This window comes from Chrysochloris asiatica, unplaced genomic scaffold (genome assembly GCF_000296735.1).
Source record: "Chrysochloris asiatica unplaced genomic scaffold, ChrAsi1.0 scaffold00056, whole genome shotgun sequence".
NCBI classification, from domain to species: domain Eukaryota; kingdom Metazoa; phylum Chordata; class Mammalia; order Afrosoricida; family Chrysochloridae; genus Chrysochloris; species Chrysochloris asiatica.
In genome coordinates this window covers 3,430,294-3,457,896 of record NW_006408574.1, presented here as the reverse complement: position 1 = coordinate 3,457,896, position 27,603 = coordinate 3,430,294, and the positions used below count along the sequence as shown (strand labels likewise).

General features: G+C 51.6%; 1 protein-coding gene across 2 annotated transcripts in view; it reads left to right on the top strand.

Moving 5' to 3' along the window:
* The window catches only part of COL5A1 (collagen, type V, alpha 1), a 170,618-nt gene that overhangs the window by 79,649 nt on the left and 63,366 nt on the right, over positions 1 to 27,603 (top strand). For both annotated transcript variants that reach the window (XM_006863708.1, XM_006863709.1), the window contains exons 10-25: positions 2,140 to 2,181; positions 2,346 to 2,408; positions 8,207 to 8,281; positions 8,595 to 8,687; positions 10,301 to 10,357; positions 11,978 to 12,031; positions 12,322 to 12,375; positions 14,234 to 14,287; positions 15,531 to 15,584; positions 16,900 to 16,953; positions 19,128 to 19,172; positions 20,530 to 20,583; positions 21,032 to 21,076; positions 22,166 to 22,219; positions 22,430 to 22,474; positions 23,339 to 23,392. In XM_006863708.1, the coding sequence (XP_006863770.1) occupies positions 2,140 to 2,181; positions 2,346 to 2,408; positions 8,207 to 8,281; positions 8,595 to 8,687; positions 10,301 to 10,357; positions 11,978 to 12,031; positions 12,322 to 12,375; positions 14,234 to 14,287; positions 15,531 to 15,584; positions 16,900 to 16,953; positions 19,128 to 19,172; positions 20,530 to 20,583; positions 21,032 to 21,076; positions 22,166 to 22,219; positions 22,430 to 22,474; positions 23,339 to 23,392 (897 nt within the window). The remainder of the gene's footprint in view (positions 1 to 2,139; positions 2,182 to 2,345; positions 2,409 to 8,206; positions 8,282 to 8,594; positions 8,688 to 10,300; positions 10,358 to 11,977; positions 12,032 to 12,321; positions 12,376 to 14,233; positions 14,288 to 15,530; positions 15,585 to 16,899; positions 16,954 to 19,127; positions 19,173 to 20,529; positions 20,584 to 21,031; positions 21,077 to 22,165; positions 22,220 to 22,429; positions 22,475 to 23,338; positions 23,393 to 27,603) is intronic.

Genomic DNA, 27,603 nt, shown 5'->3' with positions numbered 1-27,603 from the left:
GGACCCTGTCCATGTCAGGAAGAAGGGAAGGAGGTGGTGCCCCATTGGGGTACAGAGGATGAGACCCAGGGAGGTTAGAGGCCGGGGAGACCTTGCCTGGTGAGGTCAGGGTCAGAGGGGCACTCCTGGACTGAGGGAGGGTGGCCAGGTGTCCATGCACACTTGTGATGTCCCCCCATCACTTCAGACTGTGTGTTGTGGGCATCACTGCCTGGAATGCTCCAGGCTGCTGGAAGTCCAGCAGAGTGTGACCTCGGTGCCTCTTGTTCCCTGTCCCTCCCTCACCCTGACCTGGCAGAGAGAACTAGATCCTCTCCTCTGGACATCCTGAGGGACCTTGTTGGCCATCTGACCAGGACTTGTCACTATGTCTGGAGATGCTAGGGTGATGGTCATCACTGCCCACAATCCCTTCCTTATGGAGACTACTTGGGGCAGACAGACAGACAGACATCTGGATAGTAGATTTTAGACAGATGATGATAGATAGATAGGCAGATAGGTAGATGGTAGATAGACAGCTAGGTAGAAGATAGAAGATCGTAGATAGTAGACAGATAGATGATAGATAATAGATAAATAGTAGATAGATAGATAGACGATAGCAGATAGAAAGATAGATAGATAGAAATAGACAGCTGGATAGTAGATTGAAGATCATAGGTAGACAGTAGATAGGCAGTATATAAATACATGGGTGGATGGATAGATAGTAAATACATAGGCTGATAGATAGATAGATAGGTTGGTAGTAGATAGAAAAACATAGACAGTAGGTAGGTAGTAGATGGATGGATAGATAATAGATAGATAGTAGATAGATAAGTAGATAGTCGATGATAGATAGTTAGCTTGGTAGTAGATAGACGATCATAGTAGACAGTAGATAGGTAGTAGATAAACGGATGGATGGATGGATGGATAGAGGGTAGGTAGATGATAGATAGATAGATAGACAACTAGAGTTGGTGGTTATGTGCTATGGAGTCAGTTCTGACTCATAGTGACCCCGTATAGGATTTCCAAGGCTGTCAATTTTTAAGGGAGCAGAAAGCCTGTGGGTTAGTAGCTCAGCTCATAGCCCACTACACTACCAGAGCTCCTTAGATCGATAGGTAGGTAGGTAGATAGACAGATAGTAGATAGATAGCCGATAGGTAAGTATGTAGGTAGGTAGATGGTAGGTAGGTAGGTAGATAGACAGATATAGTAGATAGCCGATAGGTAGATGGTAGATAGGTAGGTAGATAGACAGATAATAGATAGCCGATAGGTAGATGGTAGGTAGGTAGGTAGATAGACAGATAGTAGATAGCCGATAGGTAGATGGTAGGTTGTTGTTGTTGTTAAGTGCCGTCGAGTCGGTTCCGACCCATAGCGACCCTGTACAGGGTTTCCGAGGGTGTAAATAGGTAGGTAGAAAACAGATAGATCGTTAGCTAGCTGCTATGGCTTGACTCCAACGCATGGTAATCCTATGCACACAGAGAGGAACATCCCCACCCTGCACCTTCCTCACAGCTGTGGGTGCGTTGAGGTCATGCTGTGGCCACTACCTGTTGGGTGTCTTCTAACATAGGACGTTCACCCTTCAGCACTTACTTTACCCCTCAGTAGTCTGCCGTGAGCCAGAGGCTTGTCATTGGCTAATTTCCAGAAGTAGGTCATCAGATCCTTCTCCCTAGTCTGACGTAGGCTGGAAGTTCTGCTGAAAGCTGTCCACTGTGGGCGATTGTGATGCTGGTTCCCTGCATCACAGCCCACATCACAAGGCACCACAGTATGACACAGAGACAGACAGGGGGTGAGGGATGCAGAGACAGATGGGGTGAGAGATGGAGAGACAGACAGGGGGTGAGAGATGCAGAGACAGATGGGGTGAGAGATGGAGAGACAGATACAGAGTGAGAGATGGCAAGACAGAAGGGGGTGAGAGACAAAGAGACAGACAGGGGGTAAGAGACACAAAGACAGGTGAGAGACGCAGAGACAGACGGAGTGACCGAGGGCAGCAGATACTCCCTAGTCTGCAGTCCTTGGCGTCTGACCCCAGAGGTTTCCCTCCAGGGGGTGTGGGGAGGGTCCTGAGCTACAGGTATCTGCTTGGCCGGGTTCTCATGGGCTCTTCTTCCTTTCCAGGGCATGCTTATAGAAGGACCGCCAGGCCCCGAAGGTCCCGCGGTGAGTATCCACTGTTGTCTCCAGACAGTGTGGAAGGTTCCATTCCTCATTTGAGGGACTGGGAGGCCATCCCCTTTAGCAGGAACCCTGTGTCCAGGAGGGAGGTGGGCATCACCTCAGGGTGGCCTCGCTTCACTGTGTCCTGATTGCATTTTTAATTCTAGGGTCTCCCAGGACCCCCAGGAACAACAGGTCCCACTGGCCAAGTGGGTGACCCTGGAGAGAGGGTAAGACCACAGCTCTGAGAGTACACACTCTGGGGCTCATCTGTGTGTCCGCCTGCTCGGTGATGCTCGCTGTTCTCAGATGTGGCCATGGTCGTGGGCACGCTGGCCCTCTCAAATCTCCCCTTGCCCCACTTGCCCCTAATCCCGCTCCACCTGTTTGGTCCTGGAGGTTAGTGTCAGATGGAAAAGGTTCATCCTCACAGGACCATGACTCCACAGAGGTGCCTGGGGTTGGCACATGCAGCAGCTCTGCTTTGGCATGACAAATGTCCCCACCAGCAGTAATCATAACCCCAGAGCCTCAGGTGTGTCCTCCTTTCATAGAACCTGCCACTTTCCTCCTTGGGTTTGTGAGCTCCCTCAGCTCTGGTTCTCCATCTCTCACATGCCCCTCCTTATTGAAAATCAGGGTAGCTGTGGGAATCCTGGAAGCTGGTCAGAAGGAGTGCTCAACCTTAAACCAAGGCTGAGCTCCAAGGCCATGACCGTGCACTGACATCTAGTGGCCAGTCTGCGTTCTGCAGCCTCAACGATGCTGTCGGGCTGGGCTTAGCTTGTTTATCTTTTCTTCCTCTTATTTTCCTTCCAGTCAGTGGCACAGGCATGACTACAGCTGGGTTAAATGTTAATACTGTAAGAAATAGTGTGTCCATGTCTCTTAGTGGTCCTGTATCCTGGGATTGGGTACCCCTGCTTCCCACATGGAGCAGGGCACTAACAGGGATTTGGGTGGGTGGGCGGACAGTCTGGTCACATGGAAGTGTATTCCTGTCACAGTGTCAATGGCTAGTTTCTGGGGGATGGGAAAGACCATGGGACAAACAAGGGTAGGAGGAGAGCAGGGCTTCTAGCAGAGACGAATGCTCAGGAGGAGATGGGCACTGGGTTGACCCTTCAGAGAGAACAGGAGCTGGTGAATGGGGGCAGTGGGCTGTCTCTGTCTGTGTGGCACTGAGGAGACCAGAGATGACAATCTTGTGGTACCTTTAGATGGTCTAATATCTATCCCAGGCAGATTAGATGGTCTCTGTCCCACGGCAAGGAGTGTGGCCCGAGGCAGGGGACCCTGGCTGATCTCTGCCCACCTACCTTGCTTGTGCCTCCCAGCTCGGCAGCCCACCATGCCCATCCAGGCATAGCCTGCATTCTCAGCTCATCCTAGGATTGGTTGGGCTGGAGATCCCTCTGTAGACCCTATGCTTTTTATGTGGACATGCCTTTCTCATGCTGGCCTGGTCATGGCTGCAGGTCTCACTGAGTCATTATCTTTGGTTTTCACATGTGATGAGACCCCTTGCCAGAGAGGCTTCCTGGGTGTCAGTCCTTGTGAGGGAGAAGCCATAGGAATCAGCCACTCTGGCCATGTCTCAGCCTCAGCAATGAGCCTGTTGCATGGAATCCTGAAGGCTCTCAGGATAGTGTCTAGCTTATGGTGGATGCTTGTGACCATCTGCTGGATGGATGAGCTGATGGATGGATGGATGGATGAATGGGTGGGGAGGTGGATGGATGGATAAATGAGGGGTGAATGGCTGAGTGGATGGGCGGATGTATGTGTGTGCGGATGAGTGGGTGAGTGGATAGACGGATGGGTGGGTAGATGTATGTATGTATTTATGTATGAGTGGGTGAGTGGATGTATGTATGGGTGGGTGGATGAAAGGATGGGTGGGTGGATGTGTGGATGTATGGATGGATGAGGGGTGAGTAGATGCATGAATGGGGGTATGTGTGTATGGAAGGATGCATGCATGGATGGGTGATGGATGGGTGGGTGGACGTATGTATGTGTGGGTGCATGTATGGGTGTATGTATGTATGTGTGGGTGGGTGGAAGGATGGATGGGTGGATGTGTATGTATGTGTATGTAGATGGATAGATGAGGGGTGAGTGCGTGAATGGGTAACTGGATGGTGGAATGGGTGTGTGAGTACATGGTGAGTTGATGGATGTTGTAGTTGTGTCCTGTGACTACTGCAGTACATTTACCACAAACTGGGGGTCTTAAAAACAACAGGGATTTGTTCTCTGTGGGGACTGAAGTTCTGCATCAAGGTGTCAGCAGGACTACTCTCCACCTGAAAGCTCTTTCTTTGTCTTCCACCTCCTGTTGGCTCTTGATGTTCCTGAGACATGGCTGCATCATTATCACTCCATTCTCTGCCTCCATGGTCACCTCTCCTCTCCATGAGGATCTCTTCTGTGTGCCTCTTCCAGGGATATAGGCCATAGGGTTTAGGGCCCACCTGTGTAATTTAGGACACAGTGGCAGGTTGTAGGGATTAGGATATGAGGTATCTTTTGGGGACCACTGTTCAACCCACTGCCGATGCTACTCATGTGCCTCCTGAAAAGCCAGCTGTTGCTGCGATGTCCACCATAGCAGGAAGTTCTCTAGAAGACGATGACTTGTCCTCCCTGGGGGTGATGGGGACAGGGTCCTTCCTGTGACTCTAGTTGTCCCCTCCATGGGATGTCATGGGGGCCTCCTACGTCCTCCTATGTCTTCTTGTTACTCTGTTTAAACTCCCTGAAAGCCAGAAGGATCCTCCTTACACATAAGGGAGCAAGTCTGGGATTCATTCTTGTGAGAAGGGACAGAGGACGACAATAGAAACAAGGCCAAGACAGGTGGTGAAAATGCCCTCAAGTTCTGTCCATCTGTGGCCACATATGTAGAGGACCTCAGCAGAGTGTGGGCTTTCCCAGAGCGCTCTAGGTGGCCTGGAGTCCTGGTGTGGTGCTGAAGGGTAAACACAGAGCTGCAAGGTCCGCAGTTCACTCTGACCAGTCTCTCCTGGGAAACCTTTGACTTAGTCGCTGTGAGTCAGAATTGACTTGAAGGCACTAAACAATAACAACCACAGGGTGGTCTGAGTTTAGAGGGGCCAAGCAGAGCCTCTGACTCCAGTTTTCAGATCCAGGGCAGGAACTGACCACCAGAACTTTCATTGGGCCATTCCCAAGCCATATATATACACACAGGAGCTCAGCTTACAAGGAACACTTTTGTGCACTTTGAGGATCTGAGAGACCAACGCTACATTCCTCTCTGTTTTCTGGGTCTTTCTTTGAGAAGAAGCATATCTTACAGACTCCTCGGGCCTTTGGAGCTCCCTTCCCCAACCATGATTAGGGGAAACAACACCCAGTCTCTGTTCGCTGCTTTGACCAAGCCCCAAACCTGGGGGCTCCCCGTGTGCAATCCGAGAATCCTGCCTTTTCACTTTGGGGTACAAGAAGCACCCCTTCCTTCCTCGAGACGCTCCTGTTAAACACCGACGATTTCTGAACTTGGACGTTGAGGCTCTTAGGGCTTACCTGGCACAGGGTTAATATCAGGAAGTCTTTCATGCCAGCTCTTTAAACGTTTTCGGCTTGATCAAGTTCTGTCATGCTTTGGGGGCCAGACGATCAAGTGATTGAGAAGAGCTTGTGCTCTTCTAGGAGCCTTGGCCTGGCGCAGGGCTGTAGTCCATCTCCATAGCTCGAGTGGTTTAGTGGAAGACCCCTGGAGCACCGACCACATCATAGGCCGTGCTCCGTGTCATGGAAGTGGCTGGCAGGTTCCAGATTTCTCCTCACCTTCAGGGGACAGAGTCTTGGTGCTGAAGAACCATGGAGCATGGGATGCAGTAAATGCAGGTTCAGACTGCTGGCCATGGAGACTCGTGGACTAACTTACGCTGTGTTCCTGTGGGCAAGAGCCACCTCGTGTTCCAGTTCTGTTGTGAACATTGGCCCTGGGCTGAGTAAGAGGGTCCAGGGCACAGGGTGGTACATTAATTCCTTTCTCTTTCAGAGTGATGTCTGTCTTGCTCACTACTTCACCTTCTCTGTCATCTTTGGGGTCGTAGGGAGAGTTTCCAGTGCAAGAGGAGAGTTGCTTTCATAGCCCCTGGCACTGCTGTGGGACCAGGATGACTTTGAGATAGCAGAGGAAGAGCTTGAGAGGAGGGTCTTTGTAGATCTGTACCCCACAGTGCACTGCTTCCAGCAGCATGCCATGTTGGTGGAGCATGCGTGCACACTGTGTGAACAGGAGTTAGCACGTATACACACACATGTACACACACTGTATGAACTCTAGTGTGCATGTATAAACACACACACTGTGAGAGGGTACATGTATACACACATGTACACACACTGTGTGAACAGGAGTGTGCATGTGTACACACAAATACGAGTGTGTTCTGACTCACAGTGACCCTGAGTAAAGTTTCCAAGGCTATAAATCTTTATAGGAGCAGAAAGCTTCATCTTTCTCCCACAGAACAGCTCGTAGTTTTGAACCGCTAACGTTGAGGTTAGCCGCCTGACTGGTAACCAGTACGCTACCAGAGCTCTTTAATAAAAAAGTGGAGCGTAGTAAATAAATGATGAGCCCACCAAACATGGGGCTGCAGCCATCCTCTATTGAGAGAGAGCTATGCAGAGAGGTCTGTGGTTTTCCGTGAGAGAAAAAAACAGAATGCTTTCTTGACTCCTTTAGAAAGAGAGCGGACAACTTTGGGCACCACACAGCCCTGTGGAACCCTGGTCATAAATATGTGCTGGCTCGATTCACTTCCGGCTCCAGTGACTTCTGGGGTGAGGATGGGGCCTTTCCACTTCCTCCTTATTGGCCTTACAGGCGACTTGATGAGATTCCTGTGTAATTGAAAAATGAGGTGAGGGTGGTGGGGGTGGGGGTATATCTGTCCTCTGGACCTACCTGTGGGCAAGGGGAGTGGAGAGGCAGTCACTATACCTTGATGCAGCAGATGAGACAGGGCTCTGGCATGTGGTGAGGTAGGAGGCCCCGAAGGGGCGGATGACAGGCGGGGTCTAGTTCAATCCAGATGGTTCTGTACCTTGCTGGACCGGTTCAGGAGAGCCCCCCAGCTCTCATCTTCTTGGCCTGGAACTGACAATCAATCTTGCATGCCCACCCTAACATCCTGCAAAAGGCTAGGACCCGAACCCCACAGTTGCTCTGGGTGGCCTAGGGGAGCTTCACTGGCTGGACGGAACCCAAATGTCCATCTGTACGCCAGACAAACCCAGTCTACTTCCAGATAGCTGGACATCTGCTGGGATTAGTCAAAGCTGGATCCCACATGCTTTGAAAGTCTTATCAGTTGTTTATCCATGTAGTGCTGAGCTGAAAAGGCTCATCTGGGATGGGGCCCCGGGCATGTTGGGGTGTTCTGCCTCAGTGGTGGAGCACTCGGATTTGTGGCGAGCACAGCTGTCATTTGTATAGTAACAGACTCCGGGGATTACCTGAGGTGAGCTTGGGTTCCCGTGGACTGCTCTCCTGAACTGGGTTCTGTGAGTGTGTTGAAGTAAATGTTGATTGTCCATTTGTGCTTCAGCACCTTAAAGTTCAGCAAGGCTGGACAGTGCTATGCTGCTTCCCTGAGCAGGCCCGAGTGCTGGAACTCTCAGCTGAGAGCTCTTGATGCCTTGGGCTGCACCTGTCTGTTCTGTGTAGACTCTGGCTGGACAGGGCAAGGACACCCCATCCCTGCCACTTCTGGCACAGCTCAGTTCACCCCCAGATGAATTAGTATCTCACCAGCCCCATCAGACTCTCACCGCTGCTTCCTCCCCTGCCCCCTTGCCCACAGTGATGCTCCTACCTTACCCTCTTGGGCTTTTCTGGAACATTCTCTGCCACAGGTCAGCGTTGTTCTGTGCTTGTGCTGTGTGTGAGTCTAATGGCCAGGCAGCCATGATTTGTGATTCCTTTTCCTACAGCATAGCTCCCACCCTGCACACTGACTTAATTGTGTCTCCTCCTTTATCACAGGGGCCCCCCGGACGCCCAGGACTCCCTGGAGCTGATGGCCTGCCTGGTCCCCCCGGGACCATGCTCATGTTGCCAGTGAGTATCCTTATTTGGAGGGGGGTGGGGGGAGAAGACCGCTTAGGTGGGAGAGGCCCGGACTCTGCTTCTATGTTGAGCAATTACTTCAGTCTCAGACCTGCCCCCATGGGGCTGGGGTCCTGGAGAATCCTCTGGGTTCAGGGTGGCCGTCCTCACTACAGGGGGTGAGGTGAGGGGCTGGGGAGTCCTTTCTCCTTTGAATCTACCTGTGATAGTGACTACTATGCCACGAAGTGGCATGTGGTGGTGGTGATGGGCTCTAAGGAGCGGACCAGCTCAGCCTTGGTGACCCCACGCCTTATACACACAGTTCCGGTTTGGAGGAGGTGGGGACGCAGGCTCCAAAGGCCCCATGGTCTCAGCTCAGGAGTCCCAGGCTCAGGCCATCCTGCAACAAGCCCGGGTGAGTGTGGGGCCTGTGGGGTGGGGGGCAGAATTGGGGGGGCACAGCATGGAAGGGGAGCATCAGACCCTTTGGCGGGGGCAAGCTTGGGTGAGTGTGAGGCCTACGGGGTGGGTACAGAGCTTGGGGGGAGCCAGGCCTGGGTGAGTGTGTGGACCCTGCAGGTTGGGGGCAAAACTGGGAGGGGCAGAGCAGAGAGGGGAGCATCAGACCCTGGGGGAGGGTACAGAGCTTGTGGGTGTCCCTCTGGCCCCAGGCAGCAGACAGGCTGTATGGCTGTCCTATCCGGCAGTGAGAATGGGGAAGTCTGGGAGGCTTCTCGGGGGGCTTCATGCATGCTGACCACCCAGGTTCCCAGATGAGGAAGAGATATCTACAATCTTGCAGGGGGTGTGCTCCTAGGCCGCTCTACCCTGCTGACCTCCTCCCATGCCTGGCTCTGTCCTGGGCCCAGGCAGTGGAGGGAGAGACCCCCAGGCTGTGGGAAGGGGCTCCCTGGGAGGAAGGAACCCTGTGCACACAGCCCTCCCCACCCTTCCTTGACCCACGAGCAGAACCCTCAACACAGAGTTTGCCTCCTTGCCAATTAATCCGAATGTGATTCCGGATTGCTGGTTGCCAAGGATGAGAGTAGAGGCTGCCCTGTGGGGTGGGGATGAGGTGGGGGTCCTCCCAGGGAGCACACCCTTGGGGGGGGGCATCGTAGGATGACATTGGTTTTGCACAGTACATATGTACACAGTACACAGTACATATGTACACAGTACATATGTACCACAGCCGAGTCTCTGTTAAATATGGAGCCCTCTGTAATTACAGGCCAGTGTGGTATCGAGTTGTTGCCATGGGACAAATTGCCCGAAAATCTCGTTACCTGCCAGGGCTATTGACTTAGGGCTGCCTGACTGCCTTGACTCTGTGCCAAGTGGGGATGTGCGGATGTGCTTAGAAGAATGTTTGAGAAAACAAACACCTTCCGAATTAAATGGTGATGACAGGAGGGCAGATCTTTCAGGAGGTGGCTGAGAAGTCTTACTCCCAGGGCTCACAGAGGGGAACAGAGCCAGAACACAGGCTCCTGGCAATGAGTATGCAGACAGGAGATGTCTGGACCAGGCCCTGGGTGGCTGTGGTGGCCCCTGGGTCTGGACGCCCCTGGAATGCTCCTGCTTTGGCTAGAATCTCCCCAGTTGTAGGGACCTCCTGGGAGTGAAAATGCCAGTCATTCACACAGAGCAAGCTGCTGGAGTATGAGAAGGGGCATTCCACATCCATCAGGGGGAGCTGGGAGAGGAGGGAGGACAGGATGGAGGCTCCGGACATCCCAAGTGGACAGTTGTTGTTAAGTTCCATTGAGTCAGCTCTGATTCATAGCGACCTTGTGTAGGATTTCTGAGGAACGACTGGTGGGTTTGAACCATCAACTTTGCAGTTGGCAGTCCAGTGCTTATCCTACAGCTCTACATCAGGACTCCCAAGTGGACAGAGGGTCTCCTAGAGGAAGACCTCTGCCTTTTTGGCTCAGGAGTTGAGAGCAGCAGATCCTCTTCTGGACTTCCCAATCCCCTGGCCAGGCTACTTTGAGCTCATGGCATGCTCTTTTGCTCTTGCAGTTGGCACTGAGGGGACCAGCCGGCCCGATGGGACTTACTGGCAGACCAGGCCCCATGGTGAGTTGTTGGAGTCTCTGGGACTTGGCACCTAGTCCGGGTTGTTCCCATCCTGGTTGGGGTGGGGGTGCTAGGAGTATGTTTAGTGGAGCTGACGTCAGGGAGGGCGAGGAACAGGGCCTGGAGGGGGTGTCTGCTAAGCCTGGAGAGGACTCCATGTAAGTTATTCCCAGGAAGGAGACACGTCCGAGGGGCAGGAGGGGCTAAGGGCATGCCAGGGAGATTCTGGTCCCCAAGTGGCAGCACTAGCTCTTTCCTTCTGGGTCCCCCATCGCTATCTGCACTCTTGTGTCCAAAGGGAAGAGCTTTTACGTGGGAGAAACCCTGGATTCCTCTCCTCAGACTTAGAGCAGCATGCCTGCTCTGCTCCCAGCCCAGCCCTGACCTTGATTTTACTTTTCCCTGGGCTCCATGCTCAGGGACACACAAGGGCTGACAGATGTGGCCTCTAGGGCTTTAAAGGAACATGAGGGGCCTTACAAGGAGATGAAGCGTTTAAAAGCTCAAGGGTCCTCTGGCCAGCCTCTCTCCAGTTTATGGGGGGGTCCCCATCAGTCCCTTAGGTACCCCACTCTAAGACACTTCACTTGAGCCAGAACCTTCTCCTCATGTCCCCATTTAGCTGGGCAGCAGGTTGGCTCAGAACATAATGAATGTCCCCCTTGAGCACTTAAAAAAAAAAAAGAAGAAAGAAAGATCTCTAAGCCATTAAAGGAGTCCTGGTGTGGCGCTGTGGGCTAATGTGTCAGACTGCAAAGCCATTTGAACTGCAAGTGGTTCAAGCTCACCAGCTGCTCCTTGGAAACCTGATACAAGGTTGCTATAGGTCGGGACCGACTTGACGGCACTTAACAAGACACTAAAATCCCAAACCCAGACCCATTGTTACTGAGTCCATTCTGACTCACAGTGACCCTGTCGGGCAAGTCAAATGGCCCCAGAGGGTCTCTGTGCCATCTTTAAGGACGCAGACTGTCTCAGCTTCATCCCTCGGAGCAGCTGGTGGGTTCAAACTACTGACCCTTTGGTTAGCAGCTCAGCGCTAAGTCCACTGCAACATCAGGACTCTTTGTCATTGTTAAGTGCTGTCGAGTCGCTTCTGACCCACAGCAACCCTGTAGAGGGTTTCCGAGGAGTTACTGGTGAGTTTGAACCATCAACCTTGCGGTCCAGTGCATTATCCCACAGTGCCACACCAGAACTGTTTATGGGATGTTAAATACTCTGCAATCGAGTGGGACTCGATTCACAGGACAGGAACAACTAGAAGGGAGTGTGTAGTGAAGAATGGGACCGATGCCACTGAAGAATCTGTAGGAATTGTTGAATGCAAACCTGCTCTCCTGTGCATGCATCCACTGGATGGACAGACAATCAACTGTTCTTGTAAAAACTCAGGAAGCAATCCAGACGGCTGCTTTTCCCACCTTTCCAATAAGTCCAGGTTGTTCACTCTGGCCTTTTTGAGGTGGAAAGGTCAGGTGTGGCCCCTGCAGATGCCTTCCTGCCCTGCAGGGCGGACCCTCTGTGGTTCCTGTGCCCCCTTCCTCTCAGCCCTCCATAGCTTTCTCTGATCTGTCTCACCCTGAGCATACATTCATCCAGAACGTGTCTTCGCAGGGTCCCCCTGGGAGCGGAGGCCTGAAGGGTGAGCCTGGAGATATGGGTCCACAGGTAGGTGGGCACGGTCCAGGGGTCTCTTGGGGGATGATCTCGGGACTGCCGGCTTGGTCATGCCTTGCACCGCCTTTCTTTGAGAGGCCTGGGGGGTGGCTACTGATTTGGGCAGAGCTGGAAACAGGACAGACCTATCTGGAATGGGGACCAGAGGTTTCTGGGCCCTGCCCAACAGGTGGGAGCCAGGGTGGGAGCTGTGACCATGTGGGCAAGCACAGGGCAGCCGTTGATGTTTCCTTGAAGCACACAGATACCCCCCTGACCCTTTGTCCTCTGATTCCTGGCAGGGTCCCCGAGGGGTGCAGGGCCCGCCAGGCCCCTCAGGAAAACCTGGAAGAAGGGTGAGTGTCTAGTGCTGGCAGCATTTGTGTGTGGAACTGGGGAAACCCAAAAGCCCTCTCACTGATGGAACCCCATCGGCAGAGGGCTTGTTCCAACCATGGCATGGCAGGAGCCTGCAGAGACTTCAGAAACCCCTGTGTCTCCTAAGAGGTGGTTCCCCTGCACCGCACCACCTGAACATGCTAGTTCAGTTTGATAAAATGATTATTACTGTTTTAATGAAAGAAATTTCGTGGGTTCTTTGGGATCAAGAATTGCAGGGCACAGTTATCAGTGGGAGGCCTGTTTCTTCTAGAAGCAAACCAGTTTCCATTCACAATGGCCTCACGTAGGTCAGAGTGGAGCTGTGATCCAAAGTTTCCAAGGGCTGGTTTGCTTTAGAAGCAGATCACCAGACTTTTATCTTGAGGTTCCTCTGGGTGGGATCGAGCCTCCACCCTGTTTGTGGGCAGCGGAGTGTGCTCAGCGTTTGCACCCCCTGTAACTCCATTTCTCCAGAAATAGCCCAGATTTGGGGAAATGGCTTGTGAGGCTTTCTCATATCTCCCGTCACTCCTGGTTCCTGGGGCTCTGGTTGGAAGGCAGGTCTAATGGGGAGCTGGTTTGTCACCATCAAACCTTGGCTACCGGAAGGGGGCGTGCCTTTGCAAGTTATTGACTAACCCAAGGACCAAGAATGTGGAGCATCAACACCACAAAGGTTTTAGCTTTCTGAGTATAAAAACCACAACCAAAACCCACTGCCCTGGAGTTGATCTGGACTCAGAACGACCATATAGGACAGACTAGACTCCTCCATAGGGATTCCGAGACTGAGCAGCACTTCAGGAGCAGTTTCATCTTTCTCTTTGGTGGGTTTGAACCGTGGACCTTGCAGTTTGCAAGCTTATCTCACAACACCACTTTTGTTAAGTGCCTTTAAGTCAGTTCTGACTCATAACGACCCTGCATAGGGTTTCTGGGGAGTGGCTGGTGAGATTTGAACTTCCAACCTTGTGGTTCAAACCAACTTTGCAGTCCAGCGCATTAACCCACAGCGCCGCACAGGGACTCCATAAGAGCAGTAGGGCTCCCTGTTCCCGAGGGCCTGTGGCTTGGTGCTAGGCCAGGGGTCTCTAGTCCTCAGAGAGCTGTGTGCACTGGCGAGCCCACACTTGGCCCATGGGGAATGGAGCCCAGCCCCAATCTCCTCATTAGCATATCAAGGTCTAGTCGGATCTGATGATGGCTGGCGTGGCCCCTGTCTCTAGGTGGTCACAGTAGAGTGATTGTGAGAGTGTGCCCTGGAAGACCCAGGTCTGTGGCTTTTCTGGGGCTGTTCATGGCTGGCAGTAATGGCTGAGGAACAAGCAGAAGAGCTGAGGTGGCCATGTTACAGAATGGACCTGCCTCTGGTCATCTGAGTGGTCACCCCTGGGCCTGGCTCCTTCCACAGGCAGGTGGACTGACTGAGCGCTTGCTGGTTTTTAACTCAACGTCCACAGACATGTGCAGAAACAGGCATGTCAGTGACCTAGTCTCTCCTGAGTGATGGAGGCATCTCCTCGCTGCTGTTCCTCCAGCCTGGTCGTATCTGCCCAGGAGTGACATCATCTCAGAAACTGGAGGCAGGCAGGAGGCCACATTCCATGGCAGTGTGAGATAGTGAGGGTCAGTGACACTGGGACCCTGTCCTCATTCCTACAGTGTGTGGTGTGAGCAGATTTCAGGGTTCCCACTGGTATGGGTCCTCTTCAGCGGTGACCTCTGGTACCCATGTCTTCAGGGTCACTCATTTGTAGATGAGGAGATCACCTTTAAGTAGCTGTGGTGGCCTGGCCACTCTTGTGAATGGACAATCCTCCTCCTCTGTTCCAGGGGCGAGCGGGAAGTGATGGAGCAAGAGGCATGCCTGGACAAACCGGCCCCAAGGTAGGGTGACCACTTCCTGCCTCTAGGTGTCTTGGACCATTGCCACCATCATCAAGATGGTGACATAGGCAACGTGCAGTTTATATGCTGGTTGTAACCACAGCCACGGATATGACTTGCAACACTTGTACCATCCCTTGGTAGAGTCTTGGGGTGAGGAGGGTTGTGCCCAGATGTGCCACTCTGTGTGATGAACATACAGACATGGGGGTTGATCAGGAGACTCTCGCGGTCTAGGGTGACAGCTGCAGTTGAGTTTTGGCAAGGTGGAGAGCCCATTCATGGGGATGCAGATGAGAAGGTCACATCCATGTGGAGGGGCTGACAAAGAGAAGCCATGCCTTCAGGTTGCCAGGCAACTCATGAGTGTAGTCCAGGGGGACAGGCAGCCTTCTTGTCCAGTTGTGGGATGTCTGGGTTCCTGGTGTTGGAGGGACAGACTAGACATTGTCTGGGGGAAGGCTGTACTTGGAGAATCGGTGACCTTGGAAACTCCAGTCTACCCCTGCTGCTGAGGTTCAGCCATCAATCACTCTGTCCCCAGTATCAGTGTGAAATTTTGGTCGACCTAGAAGGATTCGTTCAGACTATGTTGGGGGTGATAGAATATTGATGTTCTCTGATGAGGCGACTACCATGGGGGCAGTAGATAGGATTGGAAGGGAGAATGGAGACTGGTCACCACAGAAAGTGGGATTTCCATTGTGCCTGGTCATCTCACCACTGGGATGAGCTTGCAAGAACTTCACGGAACTGGAGCTAAAAAGCTCTTTGGATTTGTGTGACTTGGGCTGATTCACGGAAAAGGAGACCATCTTCTAGCATCTCTTTCCATTGGTTCATGATTTTCTTTCAACCACAGAAAGATCGAAAGCCTTGATCCTCCTCACCCCTTGCTCTACCTACCCTGGTTTTCAGTATTCATGGGTTAGGGTACTATTCCTGGGCAATAGAGTGGGGATGGCTGGAAGCCAGGATGCCAGTCCCGGTCCATTCTCTGCATGGAGCATCTACCAGGTGCCAGGCAGCTGTGGACACAGAAGACAGCAGACATGCTGAGAGGCTTAGCATCCCAAGGAGTGTGGTTCTGTGATGGAGGTCTCCTCTCTCTTTGTCAGTCTTTGCAGCTGTCTGGAGAGAAAAGCCTGGGTTTGCAGACCCACAACATCAGAATGCCCACAATGCATTCTGTGGTGTGGTGCATGTGTGTGGGCCTCTCTAAATACCTCTGTCCTTCTCATAGGGTGACCGTGGTTTTGATGGCTTAGCCGGATTGCCAGGGGAGAAGGGCTACCGGGTAAGTGTTGATTCACTCAGTCCAGGGGGATTCTGTGCTGCAGAGAAGTTTCCAGGGAGGCCTCTCAAAGAACCTTCAAATCCCTGTTGTGTGGTTGAATCCCATGGATTCCAGAGTATTCACTCCAATGCGTCTGGAGGGCATGGGGATGGAAGTGAATGCCGAGGTGATTCTTCTGTGAATGGAGAGTCACCCCCCAACCAGGTGTGTGATCTGCACTTTAGTGAGAAAAGTCTGTCAGCCCACTCACTGGAGGAGTGTAAAGGAGAGAGGGGCCGCCATATTGGATGCAAATAACTTGCACATTACACATTTCTTTCAACAATAGGCTAGGGTTCTAGGCGAACTGTGTGCCATATGTGTGTGCACAGGATTTGCATGGGCACATTAATCCTCCAAATGTGTAAGTCCATCTCTGTTCTGCTGACTCTGTACCCTCAAGTCTCAGGTGTTTCAAAGGGCCGCCATTTTGAAAACTGCCAAGGAAACTTTGTACCAGTAACTGAACATCACAGGAGGCTGGGGACAATTGAAGAGGGTTGGGGTACCTTTAGGAACTGATGCCAGCAGTGCACAGGACACTGTCTTCAGCACCAGACACTGCTGTAGGAGCTCAGGCCGTGGCTGGAAGAGCCCACCTCTCTACATGAGGCTTTATAGCTGGTTTTGAGTCTCAGGCTCAGTAGAAGGAGGTTCCTGGGGCCCTGTCTGAGTCATCCTCGGACACACATCTTCACCCTCTATGGGTGGGTTTGGGTGTTTTGAAACACTGGCCAAGAACATGGAGCCTCTTCAGGGTGGGTCTAGGCCACCGATTTGGGATCAGGATGGAGTTCTGGAAGTGCTTCCCACAATGAACTCTGTCAGCTCCAGAACACTCCTGCCAGGCAGTAACCCATGGTCTGCACATACTGTCATCTACACTGAAGCCAAAGGCAGCTCAGCAGATGTGTCTCCCTTGCCCATTGTCTTAGGAGATGAGGGACTTGTCTGTTGTGTTCTGCTATACAAGGAGGGCTTCAAAAATTTTGCAGAAAAATTGAGTGGAAAGATAATTCATTTCCATGAACTTTTTGAAGCCCCCTTGTATTGGAGGTTTACATGCATGTGTGTGTGTGTACATGGGAGTGCAAGTTCCCCCAGTGGTCTGCCTGACCTTGACCCTGACCCTAATTGACTAGCAAGTGCCCTACCTCCTGGAAACTTGTGTTCCTATGATGAGAGCCCCGACTCTCCAGAGCGTATGATCCCTAAAAGGACCTTATCCAATGCCAGAAAAGCTTTAGATGACTTACTATGTGAACCTTCTTCCTAGGGTGAGCCTGGTCCTTCTGGCCCCCCGGGACCTCCAGGAGAAGATGGAGATAGGGTATGTATCCCAGCTTACCTCTCGTTGTATCTGCCTGCCCTGCCCCTCTGTGGTCTGGGCAGGACCATTGTAGATGGGATCCAAACATTTGGCTGAGGCCACCTGCATGCTGAGTTGCAGGCTAGGGTGGGAGGAGGAGGTTCTAAGCTTACAGGCAGCCTAGTGGTGAGAGCGGGGTGCCCAGAACGTAGAGAGAAGATTAGACCCCAGCCCACTATTTACGCTTTCACTGCTGTGGACACGTGGATCTCCAGGGTGGCTCTCAGCTGGCACAGGTGCACCACAGGGGCATGAATGTCCTGTGAAGGTGTCCGATGGAGGTGTCCAGGGTGGGAGGCTGGTGGGGCACATGTGACCAGGAGGATGAGACAGAAGCTGTTGTCCGAAGTGGGGTCAGAGGCCGGCCTGAGTCAGGCTTCTAGATGGTGTGTACCTCCCGGAATTTGCAGCATTGTCAGGTACAAGCTGCTGCTTGAGACTAAAACTCAATTCCACCAGGGCATAGAATGCACTGGATTGTGGTGTTCTAAGCCCCTCGTCCCCTACTCCCAGTCCTCACATCACAACTTTGGAACCTTAGGGGGTATTTTAGGGAAGCGACAGTTGACAAGAATGAGGAGCAGGTGGGCGTCAGAAGACAGGTTCCCCCAGTGTTCTGCCTGACCTTGACCCTGACCCTGAGCCTCTCTCCCATGTGGGCCTCAGTACGCTGCCTCTGCCTGTTAGATGAGGACGCAGAGGGGCTTTGCTATATGTCCCCCTGAATTCTGTGCTACTCAGAGGAGGTGTGTGTATCTATGTGTATGTGTCCACACGTGTGTGTGCAAATCTGGGCATGCGTGCATGTATACTGCATGTCATGTACATGTGTGTAATGTGTGAATGTGCTTGCATGTTTATGGGCATGCTGTATGGGTGTGCATGTGCATTAGTGCATATACACATGTTTACACATGTACTGTGTGAGCCACATGTGTGTATGTGTATGTGTGAATATGTGTGTGTAAACACACACATCTGAGTGTGCACATGTGCTGTGTGTGTGTTTGTAGTGTAAATGTATATGTGTGCATACAGTGTACAAGTGCATGTGCATGCATATGTGACTGCATTGTATGTGCATATATGGATCTGTATATGTGGTTATATAGTATATATGCTTATGAGTGTGTGTACATATGTGTATAGGAATGTTCCTTGTATGGGTGTGTTCAGAAGTGTGAACTCTGTGACTGTGTATACATGTGACTCTGCACCTCCCACCTGCAACATTCGCACACCTCGCACCACTGTGGCTGAGGGCATCTGGTCATCTGCTCAGTGAGTATAGTGTGAATGTGTGTGTGTGCAAGTGAGTGTGCACAAGTGTTTACTGTGTGAACATATGTGCATGTGTGTGATACATGAACATGTGTTCGTGTGTGTGAGTACACACAGGGGTGAGGTGTGTGAACATGTGTAGATGTATAAGCATGTGGTATATGAACATATGTGCATGTGAATATACACGAAGTTGAGCTGTGTGAACATGTGTGTGGATGTGTGATATATGAACATGCATGCATGTGTGTGCACATGAGGGTGAGCTGTGTGAATATGTGTTGTGTGTGGATGTGTGTGATATATGGACATGTGTGCATGTGAATACATATGAGAGTGAGCTATGTGAACATGTTTGCATGCAAATGTGTGTTATATGAACATGTGTGGATGTGTGTTATATGAACATGCATGTGGGCGTACGATATATGAACATGCGCATGTGATATGAACGTGTGTGTGTGGATGTGTGGTATATGAACATGCGTGCATGTGAGTGCACACTAGGGTGAACTGTGTTAGCACACGTGTGCCCGTGTGTGCTTGTGGTGGTGGGCAAGCAGAGGGCCCAGTGCACTGACGAGAGAAGCCAGGGTTGACAACATCTCCTGTGTGTGAACCCATCCAGATCTAGAAGGAACAGTTGGCCCTGGTCTGCTCTGGTCAGCGTGTCAGACCCTGCTGGAATCATCTGGTTCCTGGGGCTGGCCCAGGGACTGTATGATCCTCAGAGTCCGGGTCTCACCTCCTACCAGCAGCACCCACACACCTGGCAGGTCCTGGCTGATATGGGGCCAGGAACCCCGAGCAGCCTGTACCACAGGTCCCCACAACTGCCTCTTCTCTTTTCACAGGGTGACGATGGAGAAGTTGGGCCCCGAGGGCTGCCTGGGGAACCCGTAAGTCTGCTGCCACATCACTGGGGAGCACAGTCTAGAACGGGCATGGAGCAGAGACTAAAACAGTGGAGCACCCCAACAGCCCCAGGGTCCCCCTGGAAAGAAGGAATGGGCACATGGGAAAGTGGGCGGGGTGGAGTGGGTGAGGAAGCCAGACCACATCATAGGGACTCGAGTTCCAGGCTGCATCACGGTGGCATGGGGGCCTCCAGTCTGCAGTCCGGGGGCTCAGTCAGCTGAGTTGTGAGGGTCTCACCTTCCAAGGCAAGAGCCCTCAGTAGCCTGCTCTGACCCGGGCATGGGACAGTCCCTCAAACCCACTTTGTCTCAGCACATGTCCTCAGTCACTTCTGAGCTGCTGCTTTTCAAGCACCCCTCCCTCCATGCCCTCCTTTGGTGGGTGGATTGATGAGCCACACACCCCCCCACAGTTATACATGTGAAAGAGGGTGAGGGGGATCCTTGCGGGCTCCTTAGCACTGAGCCCCACACTCACTATGCACTTAGCTGCTGAAGCAGCTTGCTCAACCAGCTCGCTCTGAACGCACGTCTAAGCTACACCTTCTGGGCCGTTAACTTATAAATCACACTTAAGAGACTCGCTATTAAAACCATGAAGGCAGCACTTAAATGGCCATGAATGTGGGCAGGATTTCTCATCCACAGAATCTCAAACTAGTTTATAAAATGCCGCGCACTTGGATCCTTGGGCCTTGGTCCTCAGCTCTGTAGCTCCGCAGTTGGCTGGTGCTGTCCTCTGTCCGGGAAGGGAGTGTCCCTGCTCGGTCATCTCTCTAGGAACCCTGACAGACTGTCCCTGCTGAGACCCCATTTCACCCTCCCTGTCCCCCTGCACCCTCCAACTGTGATATCACCCCTATTGCCCCTGGGTGGACCCCAGCCTGAGACCTGAAAGGGCCTCTCTCTCTTCTTGAAAGGAGCCCTAGTGGCACAGCGGGTTAAGTGTTAGGCTGCTAACTGAAGGTTGGCAGTTCAAATCCACCAGCCGCTCCTTGGGAGACAGATGTGCTTCTGTAACCATCACAGCCTTGGAAGACCTGTGGGGCAGTTCTGCTCTGTCCTGTAGGTGGCACTGTGAGTCGGAATTGACTCAGCAACAGTGGGCAGTGTTTTATTTTTGGTCTCTCCTTGAGGATGCCCCTTCAGCCTCTGTCTGGACTTCCCTGTTCCAAGCACTCCCTTCCCTCTAAGTCCCAGTGCAGAGGTGGGGGAGTGGGGAGTGCCAGAATACAGGCAGGGTAGAGAGGGAGAGGGAGGGACTGAGGGTCCAGGGTTTGTCCTGAGTGTGGGGGTTGGGATGAGCATCCTCTCTGACTCTTGCTCTGCCCTCTTGCAGGGTCCTCGAGGTCTGCTTGGGCCAAAGGGGCCTCCGGGCCCTCCTGGACCTCCGGTAAGTCCTGCTGCCGCTTTACTTGTCTTGGCCCCTGATCAGCCACTGAGCTAGTTAGTGGTCTACTCAGACCTCCTGGCCCCTCATCTGAGCTGACTGCTTGTGTACCTTAGCAGGCTTCTGAGCCCAGATCGAAAGCCCCAGACAGCCCTCTCCTGCCCGGAGAACAGTGCCATTCATGTTACAAGTACTAACTCCAATTCCGTTTCCTCCCATGTGAAAACACTCGCGTTGGCTGGGGGGTAGGGACTACCCCCTGACCCCTCAGTCTCCTTAGCAGCTAAGCTGAGGTCAGTCCTGGTGATCTGCTGAGAGGGGGCAGGTTTAGGATCCAGCCTCCCCCTTTCAGTAATGGTGCCCCACCATCGGATACACTTGGTGGGGGACAACTTCCTTCTCAGCTCCATGAGCTCCTCTGTATTCAGCCTCTTTCTTCCTAACCCCTCAGGGTGTGACGGGCATGGATGGACAGACTGGGCCGAAAGGAAACGTGGTGAGTCCCGGGGTCCCTGGGCAGGATCTCTTGACACGGGGGCACATTACTCTCAGAACGGTCAGCAAGATTTCCAGCGCCCCTAGAGTGCTACCATTGATGTGTGAGCTCCTTGTACCTAAAGCCAAGCAAGCCCCTGTGCCCACTCAGGCGAGCACACGGCTCCTGGACAGTGCCCAGTGCACATGGGGGGTCAGATGCCCCCACAGAGAAGGCTGTGGCCTCACTGTGCACCTTAAGGGCATTTGGAAGACTATTTAGGAGTCCCAGGGTGGGGGCACATGTGAGTGTCTGGGTTGCTCATGGAAATGTCAGTGGTTTGAAGCACCCAGAGGTGCTTCGGAAGACAGGTCTGGCTTTCTGCTCTGGAAAGGTTACAACATTGAAAACCCCCTCTGGCTACACGGGGTCTAGGACCACTGCTGTTTTAACTGGTGAGAGACTTGGGATGATCGGAGGATATTCTGCCAAATAAAATATTTTGGACATTTTTTTTGCACATTTGCATAAACAAACTCATGCTTTTTGGTGGTGATGATGTGCCACTGAGTCAGTTCTGACTCTCAGCAGTCCACTAGAGGGTTTCTGAGACTGTAAATCTTTATGGGAGCAAAGATGAGAAAGTACCATCTTTCTCCTGCAGAGTGGCTGGTGAATTTGAACTGCTGACCTTGCTGTTAACAGTCCAACATGTAACCCAGTTGTTGTTATGTGCTGTGGAGTCGGTTCCAACTCATAGAGACCCTGTACAGGGTTTCTGAGGCTGTAAATCTTTACAGGAGCAGAAAGCCTCATCTTTCTCCCGCAGAACAGCTGGTAGTTTCGAACTACTGACCTTGAGGTTATCAGCCCAATTCGTAACCACTACACTACCAGAGCTCCTTACCTGGTATAATATCAGTTCTAGACTGGCCTCTGGCCAGGTCTTGTCATGTGGGCCAATCTGGAGCTATTTGGTACAGTTAAGAACAGATTGGGAGGACAGGAGGACAGGTGGTCAGGATGGGGGTGGTGGAGTGACCCCAGGATCAGTGCCCCAGCCCCCTCCTCCAATACTCCCTGCGGTGTCTTTGCTTTTGTTTCCTGTAGGGTCCCCAGGGAGAACCCGGCCCCCCCGGCCAGCAGGGTAATCCAGGTGCCCAGGTAAGTGAGCTTTCATCAGGAGGCGGGAGGGAGGAGCAGGTGTCCTGCCCTGGGAACTAGCAGCCCCTGCACTCTGCCCTCTGCAGCCTGCCTGGCTACGGTGCCCTCAGCAGGACGTGACCAGGCTCGGCTGGCCTGGATGGGTGATGGAGGGGGGCATCTCTGTGTCCTCTGTGCCCTGACCTCTCCCTCTTGTTTTTCCTCTCACAGGGTCTCCCTGGACCTCAGGGTGCAATCGGGCCTCCAGGAGACAAGGTATGGGACCTGCGTGGGTGGAGAGCTGATGGGCACAACCAGGCCTGGTGGCCCCCCGAGGCTCAGCAGCTCAGGAAGCGAGCTGTGAGGAAGAATTTTGTCTTTCTCACATTTATGCCACCATCGGGCTGTTCACGCTCCCTCTAGATGTGTCTAAGGCTGCCAGAGGCAGCAAAAGGGAAACTGTGTTTAAATCTGAGCTGTTCATTATTTATTAGAAACTAATTTAGCAGCCTGGTTTGCATGTGTCTCTGAGTGTGTCTGTGTCTCTGTTACCTGTGTGTATCTGTTCTCTCTGTGTGTATCTGTGTGTGTCTGTGTGTGTGTGTGTCTGTGATATCTGTATGTGTGTATATCTGTGTGTTTGTGTGCATTTGTGTGTGTCTATGCATATCTGTGTGTGTGTCTCTCTGATTGTGTCTGTGCCTTTGAGTACATGTGTCTGTGTTTACCTCAGTGTGTCTGTATGTGTCTTGTGTGTCTTTGTCTGTCTCTGTACGTGTTTCTCTCAGTGTGTCCTCGATGTGTGTCTAAATCTCACAGTCCTAGACATGTCTTCAGCACCTAGGCTGTGCCCTGAGTCTGGGGAGTGAGCCTCAGAGCCGGGGCAGGTCTCTCTGATGCTGTGGTCTCTCCCTAGACACTAGCTATCTTAGTTAATTCCCAGTAGTTAGAATCCCTGGAGGGCTTGTCTAAACACACATAGATTCAGAGGCCCAGGTTCTGACTATGAAGGGGAAGGGTGGGGCCCAGGAACATACATTTCTAACAGGTTCCCTGGGACACCCCTGCTGGTCCTCAGGGACCACACTTTGAGAACTGCTGCCTCAGATGTGTACTTATGGAGTCTTGTGTCTGTTCTAGGGCCCCTTGGGTAAACCTGGACTCCCAGGGATGCCTGGCGCTGATGGACCCCCGGTGAGTACCCATGCCCACCTGGCTGGAGACTCAGGTACAAGGCCGCTCCCCTTCTTTGCTGCGGGTGAGGGGGTGGTGAGCCTCGCTTACTCTTCTCCAGCTCTGATGATGCGCCCCATCTGGTGGAGAGTTTGATCATTCAGGGGCTCGGGTTTGGGGTGCACTTTTCATCACCTGTTCAAACCAAAGGGTAGGCACGTCCCTCATCATTGGTGTGTGCAGTTTAACTCCCAGAGCTCTGGTGGGCTGGTCACTTGAACCATTGGGGCACTGGGGTCCCAGAGCGGGAATGTGCCACGGTGTTTGAAGGGTCAGGACAGGGTGTGGCGTGTGTATTTTTGGTATTCATGCACCAAGGTGGGGGTGATTAACACTTTTGCAATGTGTGAGCACGCAGCTGTGGGCCAGATTTGATACCTCCTCGAAATAGCCAGCTAGTGACAGAGCCAGTCTGTGATGAGGGAGCAGAGGGTGAGGAGTAAGGGATGGGTGTGTGCCACTCGGTGCCCACCTCCTCCTCCTCCTCCATTGGCTGCTGCTGGGCGTTTAGAGTATTCGGTAAATAAGATGAGCTAAATTAATTATTTTTGACATATCCTACTTTGGTGTTTTAATAATCCCATTTAAAAGGCTCCACGCAGAAGTTAACTACGTTAACAGTTAGCTGGTGACAGTTTGATGCACGACCATCTATTCCTGTCTCCAACAGCCCAGAGTCAGTTTGGTCTGAGACTCCCATGTCATATGACCATCTTCTTCCCTGACCCAAAAGATCATGGCCATGGCCTTGTCTGAATGGACCAACTTCTTTGGGGACCCCCACCCCCCACCCAGTCACCAGCCCTCTGGGCACTTAGTACTGAGCGATGATTGTTTTGAGATGGGTTGTTTGTAGCTTTTAATTTACATTTATGTGTAATTGTGTGTTCTAGTTACAAAAATAGCATGTTGTCATAGAAAATTAGGAAAATAAGATGGCAGCAACAGAGAAACCAGCTCGGTTGTGTTTCTGAGACTCAGTCACCAGAAGCAGGTGGAAGTGAATAACCTTCCAGCTGTGTCTTTTCCATCCTATCTTGTAGCATTTAATGGGAGTGGATCCTGCAGGGAGGAGACCCTGATGGGGGTGGGATGGGTCCTGAAATCTTCTTCCCCAATTTCAGACCTCCAATGAGTTGGGGTTTGGGATACACCAATAATCTCCTTTCCTATTCTGTGGGATATACCTTCAGGATACCCTTCTGCTCTCAGAACCAGCTGGCACCCCACACAGACTTTAAACCTCATTTTTCCCAGTGGATATTTAAACTTTAAAATAGGCAGGTTCTTTGGATGCCGCTGGAGGATGGCTATGCTGACCCACTGTTCTTGTTGTAAGGTGCTGTTAGGGTGGTTCTGACTCATAACTGTTGCAGGCACAGTGAACAAAACACTGCCTGGTCCTGTACTGTCCTCCCAATTGTTCCTGCTTGAGCTCACTGCTGAAACCTTTGTGCCAATCCAGCTCATTGGGAGGTCTTTCTCTTTTTCATTCACCCTCCACTTTACCAATCAGGAGGTCCTTTTCCATGGACTGGTCTCTTCTGTTAACATGCCCAAAGTATGAATGATGAAGTCTCACCGTCCTGGCTTTTAGGAGCTTCCAGCTATTCTTCTTCCAAGACAGATCTGTCTACTCTTCTGGGGTTCATGTATATATTCAATATTCTTCTCCATCATTTAAATGTGCTAATTCTTATTCATTGTCCAGCGTTCACATGCAAATGAGATGATTGAAAACACAGCACTTTAAAGAGGTCTTGTGCAGTGGGACTTCTTGACTGCCACTTGTCCTTGGTCACTAATTTGAATTGTCGTTGTTAAGTGCTGTTGGTGATTTCTGACCCATAAGGACCCTGTATAGGGTTTCCTAGAGCAGCTGGTGAGCTTGAACCACCAACCTTGCAGTTCAAACAGCTTTGCAGGCTGTTAACACATTAACACACAGCACCACATCAGGACTCCAATTTGCATTAAAGGTGCTTAAAAACAAAGCTGAAAAAAGACCAACACTCCATGTCTACAAAGAGAAGCAGATCCACTTTTCTTATGCAAAGTTGAAAGAAGAAGAAGAAGAAGAAAAGAGAAAACATTCTCATTGACAAAGGCAACCAAAAACAAAAATAAGGAAACAGTTGCTATTGAGTTGACTGTGATGACTGGGTTCACCACTGTTGTTTTTTGTTTGTTTGTTTGTTTAGCTTTTATTGTGAGGTTTACATGGAAGAACATCAGCTTTACACTAATCCTATTCTATTTCGTTACATTGCAATGATTACAATCCCCTTCATACATCATCAAATAACCAAAGGGTAAACCACACAGACCTGCTTCCAGGCAGTCAGCACACAGCTCCTCTCCCTCCCTGAGTCCAGTGTCCCCAGCTGCTCCATCTGTCCATGTCATCATCTCTGTCTCCATCCCTGGCATCACTGCCTCTCTGGGTAGGGTCACACTCTCCGCTCTTCTCACTTGATGGTCCCAGGGACATCTGCTCCTAGGCTGCAAAATTCATCACTCTCCTCCTTTTGTCAAAAACCATCTACCTCTATATTTCCTACCCTCACAGTCAGCCCTGATGGCAATTATTCACTATTGGACCTCAGAAGTCTTATCCCCATTTTTTTTCGCCAGCCCAGTCCCAACAGATTGGAAATCATTCAGTGGTGATTCTACCTTCCCCTGACCTGTCTGGAACTAGACTCCCTCTTGAAAGCTTGTAAGCCAGTCACTTCTTGCCTTTATGCTCCCCTCCCCCATTTTGAGTAGCCAATGTCTAAGGAGCTCTGGTAGCGTAGTGGTTATGAATCGAGCTGTGAACCTTAAGGTCAGCGGTTCGAAACTACCAGCCGCTCCGCGGGAGAAAGATGAGGCTTTCTACTCCCGTAAAGATTTACACCCTCGGAAACCCTGTACAGGGTCGCTATGGGTCGGAACCGACTCGATGGCACTTAACAACAACAACAACAACAATGTCTATGTTGCCCATCCCTGTCAACCCTGTGTACCACGGGTATGGGAGTTATCCTCGCTGTAAAGATTTGTTCCCTTTTTTGAGCTACTACATCCATAAGTATAGGTCAAGTTCATCAAATTGTAGCAGGTTACTCTTTTTTTCTTCCCTCTTCTTTCTTCTTCTAGTCAAGTTCTGATCATCCAGCTATTGAAGCCAGGTCAAGTGGGTACTATCTGCAAGTGTGGGTGTTCTTGTGCATCTCCCCTCACTTCATATCAGCTGGATGCTTCACTCTCCGCTCTAGTCCTCTGCGGCCATGTCACTGCCTCTGGTCCCAGGAGTCCTTGGGTCTTGACATACTGCTGGCCATCCAGGTCTCCACACGGGTTCACAGGGGTCTATTGGATGTGGTCGGGCTTAGCTCTCAACTTCATTGCTGTTTTTTCCCCCTCTTCCCCTTTTTGGTGACCAGTGTGGTTATCAGCCAGACCACATGCCTATTCATGTATTCCCCTTGAGTCTCAGTCCTGGAAGGGGGTTTGATGTGAGGGGTCCTGATCACTTGTCTTGATGGCTCCCAGGCAAACAGCTTACTTGTTCTTGTAGTAATCAATCAGACTGCCATTATTGTTTCGGATTTTTCCTGCCTGTCTTTCTTTCACGAAGTATCTTCTGTTCTTCTAGCCACACCAGGCTGGTCTACTTGTCCTCTCCAGTGGAAATTTCCTACCTCAGTCAGTTCTGGATGGGGTTCTGGATTCCACCTATGGTCTTGTGCAATGTAAAGGCTCAGCAGGAAGCCTCTTTCACTGGGCAACTGCTAGCCCCCTTTAAGGTATTCCAATCAGTTATAGGCAGAAGACGGACTTTTTTATAAGCTTTCTGTAGTGATGTTTCTGGCTATTCCTTTCTCCGCCCCCACCTCAAGTGTCTATTTTACAATGGTAGGCAAGGGAAACCAAGATTCAAAAGGTAACCAAGTATCTTAACATGATTCCCCTCTTTTACCCCTTCAAACCATGCCTCAATCCTTGTATCCGGGAGCCCTGTTGTTCCAAGGTTGTGCATACACCATAATTTACCTCTGTCCCACTTTGCCCATGTGAACCTGCCTAACTGTTCTCCCATCAGTCTTGTTCTTCCATTCCCCTCCCCCTTCTTGTGTATTGTCCCCCCTCCCCTGCCTCCAACTGACCCAAGGTATCCTGTGTTTATT